The 18,340-nt window shown below is 41.4% G+C and overlaps 1 protein-coding gene across 1 annotated transcript in view; it reads right to left on the reverse strand.

Moving 5' to 3' along the window:
- TNFRSF11B (TNF receptor superfamily member 11b) overlaps positions 1-2,793 on the reverse strand; it is a 28,735-nt gene extending 25,942 nt beyond the window's left edge. Inside the window, exon 1 of the mRNA XM_029923317.1 lies at positions 2,707-2,793. Within this exon, the coding sequence (XP_029779177.1) occupies positions 2,707-2,736 (30 nt within the window). The 5' untranslated portion in view covers positions 2,737-2,793. The remainder of the gene's footprint in view (positions 1-2,706) is intronic.
- Between the last annotated feature and the right edge of the window lie 15,547 nt (positions 2,794-18,340).

Raw genomic sequence — 18,340 nt, forward strand, 5'->3', positions numbered from 1 at the left:
TAGGTAGAGGCCTTCTCTCCCTCCCTCCATCTAGCATCCTCAGCATTTTGTTTCCATAATTCACTTGGGTCTAGATTTCCCTATGACTGTGAGCAAAATGCTAGAAGCTACTGTTAACATGAAGCAGGAAATTTGTGTGGCATCTTGCATGTGTACATATCATTAGCTCTATTTTATTAAGGAGAAAACTAAAACTCAAGAAAGTTGTAACTTGCCCACAGTCATTTATCACATAGGTGGTGCTATGGATTTGAAGGTTGGTCCAGGTGATAACAGCTGAGCACTGCAGCTTCCTTTAGAAGGACCTGGAGAGCAGATCTATTATATTCCCAGGTCACCAAGCACTTCCCCTTTTGGTACTCTCATTAGACAGAGAATTAATAGTCCAGTGTGTGCCTTCTCCATTAGACTGTGAAGTTCACAGTGACAGCAATGGTGTTCATCTTGCTTTCTACTCTGTCCCACCTGTTACAAAGGACAAATTCCTCTACTTCTTACAACTGCACCTCGGTGCTTTTACGAAAGGCATCTGGACCCCTTTTGTGTAAGTACAAAGTGTCTGTTTCCAATCACTTAGCAAATAAAGTCAATCTCAGAAACTATAGAAAGGGAAATGAAAACCTCTCCTTTTGAAAGTATTTACCGTGTTCAAAACACATATGAAGTCTTCTCTTTTGATAATTCTGCATCATCTACAATTAGTATTAGTGAGGCACACATCTATCTCCCTAGACAGACTATCTATCAAAACTTTCATCTACTTATTGTTTAGGAATACTTATTATTAGGTACAGACATAATTTAGTGGAAATTCTGAAATTTAAGTCATTGGTAACATGTTTCTTATTAATTAAATCTCTGACAAAATACAAAGGGCAAGGAAGAATAAAATGTCCCCATTATTAAGACCAGAATTATGTAAACTAGCCGAACACCAGAATGATTACGTTAATTGTGGTACATTCATACAATGGAATACCATCCAATGAAAATGAATTAACTACTATACACCCAATGGTAAAAATGATCTCATAATGGGGACCCCTGGGTGGCTCAGTCAGTTAAGCTTCCGACTTCACCTCAGGCCATGATCTCATGTTTCGTGAGTTCGAGCCCTGCGTCAGACTCTGTGCTGGCAACTCAGAGCCTGGAACTTGCTTCGGATTCCGTGTCTCTCTCTCTCTCTCTCTCTCTCTCTCTCTGCCCCTCCCCCACTTGCAGTCTGCCTCTCTCTCTCTCTCTCTCTCTCTCTCTCTCTCTCAAAAATAGACATTTTTAAAAGGTTTTTTTAAAAATGATCTCATAATGGAACTTAAGTGAAAGTAGCCAGACAATGAAAAGTGATAATGTCCATTTATATAAAGTCCAAATTTGATGTTAGAAATCAGAATACTGATTACTCTGATATTAGACATAGTAGTGATAGGGAGGGAGCCCAGGGAGCTTCGGGGTGCTGGTAATGCTATATTTCTTGATCTTAGTGCTAGCTCACTTTAAGAAACTTTATTAGGCACATATGAGTTGTGCAGTTCCCTATGTGTGTTATGTTTTAATAAAGTTTACTTTGTAAAAAGTTCTCCACACTGGTGGAGCGATTTTTATACTGCGTCTTACACATGTAGTGGTAGGTGAAGCACTTCTTTGTACACTCCTGTCTAACCTACATTTTCTTTAGTCACTTTGCTGTTTATTTACTTATTCACGCTTGTGTACCCTGGGAACTAATTGGAAGACATCCTAGCCTACTACTCACTATTCGTGGGTTACATGTTGAAGTTCAGGCATTTACTCCAACATGTTCAAAACATATATGTGACTTAAATTAATCCAATTCATATCTTAATGTAGTCTATACTCTAGTGATATAAAGGAAATGAGTCATTAGCATGGAATTATCTACATACAAATTTTATTACTTGATTGGTCAAAAATCTAAATTAAAAAAAAAGGCAAGTGACTTCACAGAGACTGTTTCCAAACCCTACATTCAAAATAACTTGTCGTTCTATTTAGTGCTGAACTTCAATTATTTAAATCTATTTTAGAACATAAGTAACATTAGCCCACCAGTATCTTCCACATGATATTGAAGTTGAGAACTGGAATGAACCATTTTAAAAGTAAAATGTTGTTAGAATGTTAAAGTGCATAGTTATGAAATGTGTGTATGTATGTGTGTGCATACATGTGTATGTAATGAGCTTTTTTCTGGTGCCAGTTATGCAGAATTTCCCATAACATTTGCTTAAGTAGGGAATGAGCCTGATTATGTGCCCTATCATGCTCACTGCATACAAATTTTATTTTAGTTATAATAGTTTTAAGAGGATTGACATTTCCAACTTACTCTGCTTCTAAGCGACTACTTTAATAATAAGGATGATGATAATAATAATAATATCCAGCTAACTAAGCAAAGATGGTATGAACTCCTCGAGGACGAAAGTAAATAAAAATGGACACAATCATTCAAAGGAAAACGCTCTAGAACTCTTCTTTCCTTTCCATAAACCCAGCAGGAACTTTCCAGTGCAAAGGGACACCCTAGCAGCAGCGACGCGACGAGCTCTCCAGGGAGGTCTCCCGTTCCCACCTGGGTCTCCCGGGACCCGAGGCATTGGGCCGGGCGCCCACCCGGCCGCGGGGAGGTCGGAGCGCCGCGGGCGGGCAGGTTAGCCGGTGCCCGCGTCCCGGGCGCGAACTTACCACCAGGGCGCAGCACAGCAGCTGGTTCATTGCGGGGCCCGGGAAAACTCAGGCGCTGGGCGGCGGCGGCGGCTGGGCGAGCGCTCCTGTGCGTCTCTGCGGCCCGTGCACTCATCACGGTATATATAGCGTCCGGGCGACAGGAAGTACCGGCTTGGCTTTGATCATTCATTCTCTATCTGGACCCAACTCTGCACCTTTCTTTTTTAGGAACTTGGGCGGGAGCCGTGGGGTGTGCGCAGAGCTCCGGGCTTAACGCTTTCAGAGCCGGGGCGGAAAGAACCGCCGGGAGGGGTGGGGGCGGGGGTGGGGTGGGGCGGGGATGTCTGGCCCTCCCAGGGGGAAAAAAAAAAAAAAAGAAGCCAGCAGGCTGCGAAACAAGGAGGCCGCTGTCTCCGCGCGGCCCTGAGGTTTCCTGGCCGCTTCCCGCCAGCGGGCGGCCTCCTGGCAGCAGCCACCGGCGGTGGGAGGGCCGGGCACACGCTGGGGCACCGCGCTGCCTTCTCCGCCGCCCTGCACCGCCGCCTCAGCCGAGATCGGGGCGCAGCCAGCCGTGGGTCATACACACTTTGTCCCCTCTTGTCCCGGCCCCTTCTGAGAGCTCTGAAAACAAGGCCTCTCCTCTAGGGGCCGCACTGGCTCAGGGCCCTGTTGGGAGCGGTCCTGAATGTCCAAGGTTACATAGACCATGCAGAAGGACCTTCTCTGACTTCTGTCTGGTTCTAGAGCGGGGGCTTTCCTCCCACTCACTTCTTGCTGTCTGGGGTAGGAGCCAGGGAGAATCAGCAGAGGAAAAACTTCCCGCCCAGGGTTAGGACAAAGCTTGGCAGGCTGTGGGATACCTTGGCCACTGTTTTCCTCATCAACACTATCATCATCAAAGGGCTCTTGGTACCTTAGAGTCCGAAGTACTGAACTTCCGGGATTACCTCTTCAAGGCCCTTCTCCGGGCACCAAGCTGTTGACAGAAGTTTGGTGCTTGCGTAAAGGGCTCTAGTTGGTCTCATTCACTCCCACAAGCCGCTTGTCTGAAAGTTAGTCTGGTCCTCAGGGGGCCTGCAGTTCAGGTTTTCACCAGGTGCTGAAAACATCACTTCAGAGCTGGCTTTCCCATCCCGATGGGAAGTGTTCACTGACAGGTTTCTTGAAAAGGGCAAGTTCTACTCGTCACCAGAGTTCAAGGGTGGAAGGGGTGTATCAGAAAAGGAGCCCCCTGGGGGCAAATATTGCCCACAGGGATCAGAGCATCTGCCCCTTCAAATGGACCCGTTTCCACCAGAAGTTCAAAGAGGATCCATAGACGGAGTAGAACATATTTAGAGGATAAGAATGTCAGCTCTTCTGGTCTGTGAATCGAAAGACAGGGGGTCTTGTTCAGTTTTGTCTCCCCAGTGCTGGAGCATAAGAGCTTGCTGGTTTCTTAAGTGAAATACGAATAAATGAGGGTCAGTGAGCGAGGACAAAGTCCTACGATTTCAGACCTCAACTTTTGTACTTCAGTTTTGACATCTACAGCCTGAGCAACTAACACAGACATACCGTGGGACCCAAATAAATTCAGATGTTAGTAGTAAACCCCTATATACATGACAATATTATTATTTTTACTAAGGTGATGTTTATGTAGGATATTATTTGAAGGTTTCTTTTTTAAGTTTATTTATTTTTTGAGAGAGAGAGAGAGAGAGAGAAAGAGAGAGAGACCTTGAGCTGGAGGGGCAGAGAGAGGGGAGACAGAAGATTCAAAGTAGGCTCCACACACTGGCGGCAGGGAGCCTGATGTGGGCTTGATTTCGGAACCGGAGATCATGATCTGAGCCAAAATCATACATTTAACCAACGGAACCACCCAAGTGCCCCTTAAAGAAAATTTTTTTGAAATATAATATGATGCCATATGCAGAGGCCAAACCTTGGAGAAAACTAATCAAGGATTGAGTCCTGCAGTGTTAACCCTGAGAAGTTCCATGTTTCTTGAAGCTCATCTCTAGGATAAAAACAATGCTGATATTACAGAAATGTAAGAGGTAACAAAGGAAAGCATGGAAAAGCCGTTACATAAATGAAGTTACTCGCTAGTGGAGAGCATTACAGAGAGCAATGCATGTAAGATAACTCTATCTAATGCCTGGCTATAGGAAATATTTACCAAATTATAGCTATGATTGTTCTAGTGACAGCTAAGACACTAATCTTTGGAGCCAGACACCTCGTCCTGAACCCTAGCTCTCCTTCAACCCAGTTCTGTGGCCTGAGGCAAGTTTTCCCTAACCTATTTGTGTTTCTGTTTTGTTTCTTTATCTGTGTAATGAGGATAAAAATCACACTTACCTCAGAGGATTAGAAATGTTGTTAATGAGGATTAAATTGGATAAAACGTAAAGCATTCAAAATGGTGTCTGGCACGTGGAAAGTACTCATTTCCTCCGAGCTATTCTTCTTCTTATTGGAGGTTCTCACTGGGGCATTTATATGAGCACAGGGTGAGTTGAGACTATAAACTCTGATGGCAGAAATCATGTGTCTTCTTTTGATATTCCTTGAAGCTTTTAGCTCAGGGTCTGGCTCCCTATAACTATTGGGAATTACAATAAATAACAGTAACAGTAATAGCGATGGTGGTTGTTGGTGTGGGGGGACGTGTAATTTCTTGTAATCTTGAGAAAAGTTGGGACACTATTTGGTTAGAATCACAAAATCGACCATGTGCTGTCTGTTGTCTGTGTATTTCAGGGCCCGACTCTGGGTCATTTATTAATCACTGATGACAGGAAAAAGGCAGACACGGTGAGTTATTGGTCATTTCATTTGTTATATCCCTGAAGCAATCTGGCTGATGCCTTTGGTCACCCCATGTGACCCACTACTGTGGGCAGCAGGCTCTGAACACTCTGAGGTCAGGGTTCATCTGAAGCGTGAGTTGGAATGGACCCAGGGAGTTGGGATTGAACCCAAGAGGGAATGTTTGAACAGTCACTTGACAGACCTCATGACTACATTCATCTTCCTGTGACAGATCCCTGAGTGGCAGAGGCCACTGGTGACATTAAATGGAGTGTCCCATAAATTTAACTTCCATTTCTGGTCACCAGACATGTATGATGCTGACTTTCTAGGCAACACCTCTTTAGATAACTCTCATCATCTCTTGCCTGAACCCTTTTGACTTAGGCCTCGTGTTGAACACATCTTCACTGCCTGTATTTCCGGCTGTTCCGCCTCTATTTCTGCCACTCCTAGGAAACAGCCCCAGAATACCGGGGGCTCCCATGAGGAAAACACTTCATCTCTTTAGCTCAGCGGCAAAGCACCTGCTACAGAAGGCCACTTTAACCATCAGCATAATGAAAATGCCTGAAACTCAGGACGGGAATTGATTTAGGTCATCTGGGAGACCAGGATTGCCGTGGGCTCTGAAGTGACTAATCAAGTGTCTAGATCATCTTGCGCCTAAGATCCCTCACCTGAAAATTGGAAATACTAGTTCTGAGCTATGTAAATGAAAGGTTATTAACTTGGAGAACAGAAACATATTCCCTGTTATTTCGTTGCTATTAAAATGAAGCCCTTTCTGATTTCACAGGAGAAGGAAAGGAGGAGAAATACTATGCAGCTAGCTTATTGATTTTCTTTTGTTTTATTAATGTTTGCCAATTCATCACGAACACACATGATTTTAAGAATATTAATATTCTAGACAAAAGCTATTTGACTTTTAAGGTGTTATAGACTATGTACAGAAGGTGACGTGTATTTGCTCTGCAACAATTATGTGTAGAAAGGCAAGGTTGTAGAGCGGAAGCATTTTCTCACTAAGTCGTCAGTTCCTTAAGGGTCTGCTTGAAAGTGCCAGACCAGGTGTCAGTAGGCAGTACTGTCAAACCCTTACTCACTGGTGGTGGGACACCAGCATTGTCACTCATTCAATTATAATAACCCTTTCAATGAAAACTGGCCATGAGGCCATCACACAAATGCATAAATATATACAGGATAGTGTGCTGCATGGAAAGAAATCAGTAGAGCAGGAGCGCCTGACCTAGCATGATGTGAAACAGCAAAATGAGTATTAACCAGTGGTAAGAAGGTAGTATGGGGGGGAGATCATTGGAGCAGGGAGGCCAGGGGCCAGCAGACCTGGAGATGGGAGGAAACAGGGTATGATTTTAAAGAACCTTAAGTAACCCAGTATGGCTGGCACATGGAAGGCAAAGCATTACATGAACTGGGTGAGGTTGGAGGGTAGAGTGGACAGTGGTCAGGCTGCAAGGTGTCATCAATTCTTTTCTTTTTCCAAAGGACCATAGGAAGCACTGAGGGGTTTTAGGCATGAGGTTATAGCTGCCATGAGGTGGAATTCTTTGAACTTCACCCTACCAACTTCTTAGGGTTATAGGTCCAAACATAGACACCCAAGCAAAAGTCTTCTGACACAAAAATCACACCGTACGTGCAAATGTATTTGTATTAATTTAATGAGGTTTCAACCTTTTACATCCCTGCGGGTGACAAAAATTCAAATAGTATGGACACATCTAGAATGGAGGGTAAATCTTCATTTCACCTCAGACCCCTCCCACCCCTTTACCAAAGCTGCTTTTGAGAGATGCTGCTAAATTGTGTCCCACATACATCACTATTCTTATTATTAATCTTACCACTTTTGGGGGGGGATCAGTAAAACAAGTTAATGCTATTGCCCTTAACCCCTGTCCATGGCATTGGAAGGAGCCCTGCACATTTTAAGTGGGAAACCTCATCTCTCTAAGTGAGATCTATGAGGAGAGCTGCCTCATTCACAATTCAGGGCTCAGCAACCACTATCAGCTCATCAAGAAGTGGAGGCTCAAAACATGCCTTAATCTGCTTTGGCTGCCATATAAGAATGCCACAGGCTGGAGGGCTTCAGCGACAGGCATTTGTTTTCCATTAGTTCTGGAGCCTGAAAGTCCAAGATCATGGCGAGCTTCTGGTGAGTCCCCATTCCTGGCTTGTATGTGGCCACCATCTCACTGTGTGCTCATATAACCTCTCCTTGGTGCCTGTTCCAAAAGCTATCGCTCTTCTTCTTAAAAGGCCACCAATCGTATTGGACTAGGGCTCCAGCCTCAGGACCTTATTTAATCTTAATTACCTTCTAAAAGTCCTATGTCCAAATGCAGCCACTTTGGTGGTTGGATTGCCAAACTATGAATGAGGGGGGAATGCAATTCAATCCTTAGCCACATAGGTCTACCTTCCTCTTTTTGTACTCAATCCCATGCTTATGTTTCCAGGGAAGTTTGACTTTTGCCACATAGTGCTCAGTAACTGTTATAAATCTGTTATAGATATATAACTGTAGGGCCAATTTTTTCTCTCCCTTCCATTTCTTTTTCCTTCTCTGGACTCTCCCCCTTTTCCGTCTAATGAAGTAGCCTCCATGGTTCTGGCAGCTCCGAGTTATGCCTACATCATCTTATAAAATACATTACCTATTTATAGATTCTGGTTTCTCTGACTATATGAGATCAGGAAGCCTCTAGCTGGGAGGAAATCTTGTGCACTCTTTGATAAAGGTTTTTAATAGAAGAACTCTGTAACACTAAAGAGTATACCCTGTCCACTTGAGCAGAGGAAGACATATGTCAAGCCTTTCTGCACATACAACACAAATCACAATTGCCTCATTGAAATTGCTGTCAAAGGTTGTGCCAAATTCCTACTATCTCTGGGTAGGGAAGTTGGGAAACAGGAACAAAAATCTCAACAGACTGTAACAGAGTGTCTGTTGTTCTCAGCAGCCCTAAGAAGGGACATAACCCATGCATATAAATACTTTGACCTTGTCTGCCAATTGTTCTAGTCACTTTAACTGGGGTCTCCTGAAACTCAGATATCCATCCAGTACCTACTCATTCCTAAGAAATTGGCTCCTTAATTGAACAGGGATGCATATCCCAAGAAACTACTCACCTGGAGGAGGAACAAATAAATGCTTATATCTGAAGAGTTCGAGAATACTGCATATGCACTCAGAGTTCCTCTTTTAAAATCCTTCAAGAAATTTGGTCACCTCTAGCATCAATACAAAGATGTTCCCCCTTCCCCAGCCTCCCTGTTATTTATCTGCACCTGGCTCATACAAATATGGTAGATAAGAACTCTTAGAACTATTCTCTTAATAGTCAATTAGGTGCTTCTATCTGGGAAACTCCTCTGCTTTAACTAAAACAAACCCTTGGAAACAAAGCTTTTGGTGAGACAGTCTTCAGAGAAAGTAGCCTGCAAGAGAGAAATGCTTCCTGAAACCAGAGTTTGCCTATAAAAGGTTTAGCCTAAAGGAGTGTCTTTAGGTGAATACAAGCTAAAGGGCAGAAAATACTTTTTAATATTCAGCTGAAAGGATACCATTAAGAAAACCAAGAAAGGAAATCTATTTCAGTACAAATAAAGTAACTTATCTTCATTTACTCAACAAATGTTTACTTAGTCCCTAGTAGCTTCCAGACATTGTACTCTGATATCGACAAAATAGTTCCTAGACATTTGAAGTTTCTGGTCAGGTTAGGGTGAGAGAGTAATGAAGTAAGCCTGGAAATTCATTCTTTGGATGGTGGATGGCCAATTGTAGAGAGTGGTAAGAGGGTTGAAATCCATAATGTAAGTTGGTACAATGGTGCTTAGCTAAGAATGGGCTACTGTGGCTGAGTTCTCCTTAGGGAAGAACTCTCTGAAGAAGCAACTTCCAATCAGACCATGGAATGATGAGATTTATTCCATGAGGTGGAGTCAAAGTCTTTCCAGATAAAACAAAGGGTAAGTGGGGTACCCCAGATGAGAAATGTCTGTGGGCTAGAGCTAAGGGAATAAGATGGAGATTTAAACCCTATGGGGCCAGAGGGGTGGGCAGACCCAAGCCATGCAGTGTCAAAAAGATCAGAGGAAGGATTGAGCACTTTATGTTTTTAATTTTTATTTTTTAATATAATTTATTGTCTAGTTAGTGAACATATAGTGTTATACAATGTGCTCTTGGTTTCAGGGGGTAGATTCCCATGATTTATCACTTACATACAACACCCAGTGAGAATTGAGCACTTAAGTTGGAGGGTAAGGAAGCCACTGGTCTATCTCAAGATGTGAGAGAAGGATTTGACATACATGTAAAAGAATTGTTTTTGGTGGTGGTAATGTGCCAGGACAGAAGCAAGAGGACCACAGGAAGTAGAAAGGTAGTTGTCACCAGGACAATCATCATCAAACTCTTAGATCCTGAGATGTACATTCTTTGATAAAGACTTTTCATAAAAGAGCTCAATTACATTAAATAGTATACCCTGCCCACCTGAGCAGAGGAAAACATATGTCAAGCCTTTCTGCACATACAACACATACCACAATTTCCTTGTTGAAATGTCAATCAAAAGTTGTACCAAATTTCTGATATCTCTGGGTGGGGAAGTTGGGGAAAAAAGAACAAAAATCTCAACAGACTGTAACAGAGTATCTGTTGTTCTCAGCAGCCTGAGGAGGAGAAATAACTTCTACTGCCATCATTCATATCCAGTTGTCCTCAGTCAAGTCATTTAGTTTCTCTGAGCCTCTGATTTCATAGTCTATCAAAAGAATATTCTAATTACCTAATGTATCTGTACATACGTTCTAAGGATACAAGGCGAATCAGATAACATGTGGAAGAGCTCATTAATGTTGAAGTGCTATGTAAATTTCCAATACTATTAATAAAGGATATTTCCTTGTGTCCTATGTTTGGAGTAAGTGACTAAGATGTAAGAAGGAAACAAGGGAACTAAATGGCAAAATAAGCAAATATGCAAAAAGAAGCATCTATGCTGAGTACCTAAACTTTTATGCTTTTTTAAGTTTCTACATATTTTTCTAGATACTTGAGGTTTAATTATTCCCCAAAGTAATAGTAATATAAATAATAATAATAATAATGACAGCATTTTTAATGCCTACAATTTTTAAGGCAGTGTACTATCTTATATTTATTAACTTCCATGATATAGAAACTATTATTCTTCCCATTTTACTAAAAAGAGAGCTAAGGCTCTGAGAGGTTAAGTAACTTGTATAAGATCAACAGCTAATGAATGGATTTGAGTCCAGATAGTCTAATTTTAGAGCCTGTGCTCTTAACTACTAGTTCTGTTGCTTATAATAAATTTACAGATTTTCTAAAGCTAGAAGTAAATTTTTTTTCTGCAGAAAACTTAGGTATTGGGTGTATGTCAATAACAGCCAACAGTTAAAAGTCGATGAGGGTTTTATCTTCTTAGATCAGATTCTGCTATACGTACAGATATTTATAAGCAAGAAGACCCTCAATGGTCACACAATATGAATTTATACTGAGAAAAAATTTTAATGTCTATTCATTTTTGATAGAGTGCAAGTGAGGGATGGAATCTGAAGCAAGTTCCAGGCTCTGAGGTAGACAGTTGACTTAATCAGGATTCTTACATTCCAGGAGGTGAATTAGCATTTCAGCCATTCAGTTCTATCCATCTTCTGGGACCACCAGACTCTGTTACTGATGGTAGAAAAATGGGCTCTTCTTTGGTGAAATCATGCATATTCACGGCACTTGGTGGGTTAAAACACGCATTCTTACTGGGAGCAGTATATCCCACAAGTGGGCAAAATTTGTTAAGGGTGGTGAAAAAAGTCTGAGATTTTGCAAGGGTTTTATATTTCTCCAAAGCACAGTCCTACCTGAAGAAAAATCTTATGCCTTGGTATTTAATTTCTCTCTTTAAATTAAGTTAAAGTTTTCTCCTTTAGGGGCAATAGTGAAAAAATAAGTGGGAAAACACTGGGCTAAAGTATTTTGGCCCCCTCTATACCCTTCTGGGAAGATCAAATGTAACCAGTTCTTTGCTCTTCTTTTTAGAATTGGTGAGTATGATAACTGTGGGCTTGTCTATATATGGCCTTTATTATATTGAGATACTTCCCTTCTATACCTGATTTGTTGACACTTTGTTTATTATGAAAACATGCTGAATTTTGTCAAATGCTTTTCTATATCTATTGAAATGAACATGTGGTTTTTATCCTTCTTTCTATTAATGTAGTTTATTAATTTGCATAAGTCAAAACATTCTGGCATCCCAGGGATAAATTCCACTTCATTATGGTGTATGATCCTTTTACTGTGCTGTTGAATTCAGTTTGCTAATATCCAATGGAAGATTTTTATTATGGATATAGACCCATACTTGTAGACCTCTACCTGTAGAGGGTAGATTAACCGGACTAATGTGTATTATAACATCACACTGTGCTGAAATATTCTAAAATAAACTACAGACATAATAACAAGAACCCAGAGCAAGGGAGTGGACAGGGGGAAGAGTTGTGTGCAGGAAGTAGCTCAGAATACAGGAGAGAGAGGACAAGATTTGGCTCTGGAGGAATATAAACAACATGTGAACAAAAGCAACCCAAATTATGTCACTACCGTTCCTCCTCAGGTATGTGAAATGGCCTTTGAAGGTTCATGTTTCTGTAGGCACCACATGGAAGTCAGTGAGAATTAGGCAGGTGGGAGCAGTCAAAACCAACAACAGTTAAGGTCACCTTTTGAGTCCCAGTTAGAAGAACAGTGTCTGCACTATGATTTCTTCTCTCAAAAGACACATTGCTTCTGCTAGAAGGCGTTCCAGTAGAGGTAAAGGCACCCTTGAACTTTGAAACCTGGCCAACTGGTGGGAATTTGCACAGTGGAACCAAAGGCTGGACCTAGAAATGATGACTTAGTGGTTCTAACCCCAGTCAGTAGTGCAGCAGGGATGCTTTCTTGTCAAGAGCAAGCCTCGCTGCAGAGGCTCTCAAATTCACAAAGGCTGTGGGACTTCTGTCCAAAAATATGTACAAGGGCTCATATACTTTTTGCATTGAACTTTAGAAGCTTCCTGGCCTCTGACTTTAGGAGGGAGATTGATGTGTCTCTTCAGTTTTAAAGAGATGTTCCTTGGTACAGAATAATGGTTAAGGATATTGGTTAAGAATAATATTGTTGTATTATCATTTGTCATATTTCAATATTTGTATTTCCTGAGTTTTTGTCTAGATACCTGTCCTGAATTTTCGATGTTAAATAAATGAGGGTTGTTTTCTTCTCCCCAGTGCATCATTTTATTGACAGAGACTATAAATGGGCTCGCCCTTTGAAATTGTGTACACTCAGATCTCGGGGCAACTGATTCTGTTTGGCAGGTGTGGGATGTGTGATTGAGTCATTCTAGAATCTCAAAGAGATATTTGTTAGAGGGAACAGCAAACAGTGACTGAAACAGTAGCTCCTTGGTTTCCTGACAATCTGGTACTTACCACAGTTTACATTTGAAGGAGACTTTGCTGCTCCTTTAATGGCTGTTGGACATAGAGGAGATGAAAGGAATACAAAAGTGTAAGTCACAAGGGGCAGGCACAGTGAGAAGTGTGGAAGAAGGGCTTTTGGTCACCTTTAAAAAAAAACTATCTAGGGGTACCTGGGTGGCTCAGTTGGTTGAGTGTCCAATTCTTGATTTCAGTCCAGGTTATGATCCAAGTAGTGGGATCGAACCTTGTATCAGGCTCCACACTAAGCATGGAGCCTGCTTAAGATTGTCCCTCCCTCTCTCTCTCTCCCTCTCCCCTGCTCATGCTGTCTCTCTCTAAAATAAAAAAAAATTTTCAAAAAACCATGTAAGATAAAGTTCAGATAGGATGAAAATCTGGCAGTTTAGTAGCAAATGTGGCCAATCATGTGTGACCGTTTTAGATGAAAAACAAGAGTTCAGCCCTGACACTGGACACTGCACCGCTTATATTTGAAACCTTGTTGCCTTGCTCTATATGCTTTCATTTGTCTGGATCTCAGTTTCTCCATCTGTACAATGGAGAATCCAAAATTATTTACCTCTTAGAATTTTTCAGAGTTAAACAGGCAAATATACGCAAGGCTCTTAGAACAAAGTCTAGCAAGCAGTCAGCTCTTCACAAACTGCAGCACTTACCAATAATCAAATTCGCTGATGTATTACTTAAGAATGATTGTACCTTGGGCTGTGTGACATGGTTGTCTTGGCCACTGAATGAAGAGATTTTATAGTTCCAAAGACTGTTCGTGCTCTCTGTTTAAGGGTATAAACTAGATATTTGAACCAGAAAATCTGGCAACCATGGCAGTCAAATCAGTGGGAACGCATGTCCGGGAGTGCCTACAGTGTGTTCCACCCTACACGAAGCACTGTGGAAACTGACCACAGGCAGATGTCCATGTGTCTTCCCTGTCTTCTGGGAATTTGTTACCTGGCCTCTTAATCAGAACTTGGTTTATGCTGTTACACATGCTTTTTAAAAAATTACAGGAAGGAAGTGCTGCAGGAGGTCAGAAGGCACAGTGATATGAACATGATATGAAGTTTTCAACAGTTTAGGGGGTAAGAAGGATGCATTTGAAATGAGATTGGGGGCACCTGGAAAGACTTCGTGAAAGAGAGGGGCTCTGAAAGATTAGCAGGGCTTTGAGAGACAGACATGAGAAGGAAATGGATTCCAGGGGGGAAGCACAAGGCTATTGAAGACCCAGGGACAGGCAGGGGTGTTGTGCGTGTGTTAGTGGTAATGGTGTGGTGGATGAGCTGGTGCTGAGGGATGCATGGTTCAAGCAAAGGGAAGGTGAGTAGCACAAGTGGGGCAGCACCTTGTCTTTGGTGCTGAAGCTGCAGGGAAGGAAGGGACTGAAGGAAAACTCTGGATGATTTTGAATGCCAGGTGCTACTATTGCTTTACAAACTGTGGAAGCTCAGAAGATTTTTGAGATACCACTGAAGGCACCATTTATAAACCACTTTATTCCTTTTGCTTTAAATGTTTTATTTATTTTTGAGAGAGAAGGAGAAAGAGACAGAGCGTGAGCAAGCCAGGGTAGAGATAGAGGGAGACACAGAATCCAAAGTAGGCTCCAGGCTCTGAGCTGTCTGCACGGAGCCAGATGCAAGGCTCAAACTCAGGAACCACGAGATCATGGCCTGAGATGAAGCTGGACATTTCACCGACTGAGCCACTCAGGTGTCCCACTTTATTCTTTTTAAAGCACTTTACGTACTTCATTTCTTTAAGTGCTTAGAGCAAGACAGTGCAATAGTAAAGGAGCCATTATTTGCCTCACATCAGCCCAGCCATGTCACACACGTTGCAAATAAAGCCAAAAATCAAGATATTGTCCTATTCACACCTGGATAAGGATTAGGAGAAAGGGGACTGGATGATGTGGACCACCTGTGGACCACTTTGCAAAGTTAGTTGTCTGGAAATAGGATCTGCCTTTGTTTCAAACTGTGTCAAATGTTTAAGTAGGAAAGATGTTTTTATTCACACAGTATATCTGTATTTCACAGTACCTTTAAATATACCCATCATTTTATCATTAAGCCGTAAGACAAAATCAAACACATGCACTGTGTTTTTAAGTCAACAAAATATCATTAGTTTGTTTAATCATCTGATCTTCCCAGTAACTGACAGGTAGATTGGTTAAAACATGATTGGTATTTCCATGATGAGGAACGTTGCACTCAGAGGACCAGTAACCAATCCAAGGTGGCACAGTTAGCAAGTAACAGATAAAACATTCAGAGCTTGAAGCCTAAATTATTTAAAGACTTTCATACTCCATTATACTTTTGTTATTTTTACTGAAGAATGATTGATACACATTTCAGGTGTACAACATAATGATTTGATATTTACATATGTTACATTCTTTTGCTAGTTATTTCTGCTTAATTCAATTCCATCATTTGACAGTAAACTTCTGTAGACCGAAGGTCACTTTCAACTATTACTAGAATCCTTCCTTTCCGAATTATTTGAAGCCTTGTGGGCAGGTGCCAAGATGGAAGAGTACACGTGGCTCATCTGAGACATGGGCTGGCTCTCTGCATGGTGCCCAAACTGGTCAGTAGCACTAAGGGACTCTGCCAGCTGACTTGACTATGAGACATGTTGCACTTTGTTGATTCTTTGGCCCACATTCCTCTCCTCCCATCATCCACGCCCTTCACCCCCAGGCTGGAGAAGCAGAGAGAGTCTGACACTGGAGCTCTACCTTTTCTGGCTGAATATCCGTCTGCGTCAGAGTGGTGTTGGCTTTGGCGCCTGGGTGACTGGACTTGAGACCATCCTCAGGCAGCTGAGATGGTTTCTTTCGGATGGTTTCTTGACCTGTGAAGCCAAAAGAAGCTCACTTCTGCTTAGAGACCTCAAAATTTCAATGTGGAGTTTGGTTTTGGACATTTTCTAAAGCTCTACTCAGTTCTTAAGAAATGAAAAAAGTTTAAGTCATTTTCAAAGAAGTGACGTTGCAGGTTGACGTGTCAGCTTATGGGACTACAGCTGAGCTCATGCTGTCCAGGGCATACTTGTCTAAATGACACAGGGACTCAGGGAAGCCAGTCATCCCTCTGTTGTTTTGCATTACCGAAAAGGCAAACCTCCCACAGGGTGGGTGTAAATCCTGGCATCCATACAAAAATGATGAGAAACATTTGCAATCTCTTTAGAACCTTATAAAGTTAACAGCTTACCATGGGGAGGTACTGCTGGAATGGCTCATCTGAAAGAAGCTGAAAGAAGTAACTGAGATTAACTAGTGTGATGAGTAAAACCCTAGATGTGTGACCTATGCATTCCATGAGATATTCCTATGTATTCCAAGGAGCAGCATTCTCCTCTGAAACTATTGCCAGTTAGCACTTAAATGAAGTTTTGTTGAGTGGTGGATGGATGCCCAGTGCATTCATCATCGGGGCTTTATTGAAAACTTTCCATTTGCCTGGAAGGCCCATTTCCGAATACATTTGTTCATACATTCAGTCAAGAAACATTATAAGGACCTTCTAGGTGCCAAGCACTGTACTCCACACATCACAGATATGAGTAAGTCAGCATTCACATGTTCAAGGAATTTATAATCCAGTAGGGAAGACAGATAAGTGACAAGTTGAAACAGAAGGTACAAAAGACAAATACAATGTTAATTGAGGGAGGAAATAGCTCAGTACTGGGAGTCAAGGTGAGGGTCTAACAGTTCAAACAAATAAACTAATAACAAACAGGAAATCAACTAGAATTCAATTCAGGAGTTACTGAATAAAATGATAAGAGTAATAAACACTACAATGTATTAAATATCCATGAAGTTCAATGTCTTTTACATACTTCATCTCAAATATCACATTTTATAGTATGCATTTTCCAAATCAGGGAACCTTGATCAAAAACTTGCTCAAGCCCATACAACAAATGAATGACAGGACTGAGGTTAAGATATCGCTCCACTAAAGTTATTACGTACAAGGTATGTAAATACAAGGTTGGTTCTTAATTCATATATCAATTCTTTACAACTACCCACTCCTTTGATATACCACTATCCCTCTGTATCTAATTCCAATCTAATTCACTCATCACTTGAAGGAACTCTCTCGACACACCTTCCTGCCTTTATTTTTCACTGTCACATTTGTCATCATCTAACATACAATATACTATATTCATCATTTCTAAGATTCCCCTTTATTTGTGTTTTTATATCTCTGAAGTTATGCATCGAAACATCAACAACATGGCAAAGTTTGCAATGTGTTTTTCTTTGTTTAGACAGTGTTTTCACTGTTTTAGGCAGTGCATCAAGTTGATGTCATGTGCAGTATTGTGCTTATATTATATTGCTTATTTTCTGTCTTCTTCCAGAAGAATATAAGCTCTAAGAGGGCAGCACTTTTGTCTGACTTGTTTGTCTTTGTACTTTCATTTCATGAAATGTTGTTGAATAAATTAATGACCAAGTAGACAGTGAATGTCTTTATGTATCAGTATCTGTGTGAGGTATCGGATATAGAGTGGGGAATAAAGTAGACATGGCTTTTACCCTTCTGGAGGAGATTCAAGTGAAACAAACAAACAGAGACATAAATAAACGTGAGGTGGGGAGTTGAGAGAAGTGAAAATGCGGAGGGTGCTTGGAGAGAAAAAATGGGGTGCTTTCCAAACTGAGATTGGGAAGTTAGAGAGGCCCTCTCCAACCTGGTATCAGAAAAGTGAAGGCAATAAATTCAAGAATCCAGACTACTGCACTACCTAACATACAAAACAGCCAATCTTGACTATCAGAATCCAAAATATTTTCTCCCCTCTTGCAACAATGGACGACACTTACTGTATCTGCATGCACCTGTAGTTATATTTTGCAGGTATCCTTTATGTTCACCTAGATTACAAATGTATCCAGCCTCCGGTCGAATAGAAAGAGCACTGGATTAAGAGACACTAGGCCTAGCTTTGCTCCTACTTTACATATTGGAGAAATTATGTAAAATCTCCAGATCTCTGTACCTATAAAATTAAGAGTTTACATTAGAGAATCTCTAAAGTGTTACTGAGCTTTAACATTTATTTATTTATTTATTTTAAATCCCATTTTATTTTATTTTATATTTTTATTTTTTTTATAATATTTTATTGTCAAATTGTTTTCCATACAACACCCAGTGCTCTTCCCCTTAAGTGCCCTCCACCATCACCACCACCTCTTTTCCCCTCTCCCCCTTCCCCTTCAACCCTCAGTTCATTCTCA

Source organism: Suricata suricatta, chromosome 15 (assembly GCF_006229205.1).
Source record: "Suricata suricatta isolate VVHF042 chromosome 15, meerkat_22Aug2017_6uvM2_HiC, whole genome shotgun sequence".
In the NCBI taxonomy this organism is placed as follows: domain Eukaryota; kingdom Metazoa; phylum Chordata; class Mammalia; order Carnivora; family Herpestidae; genus Suricata; species Suricata suricatta.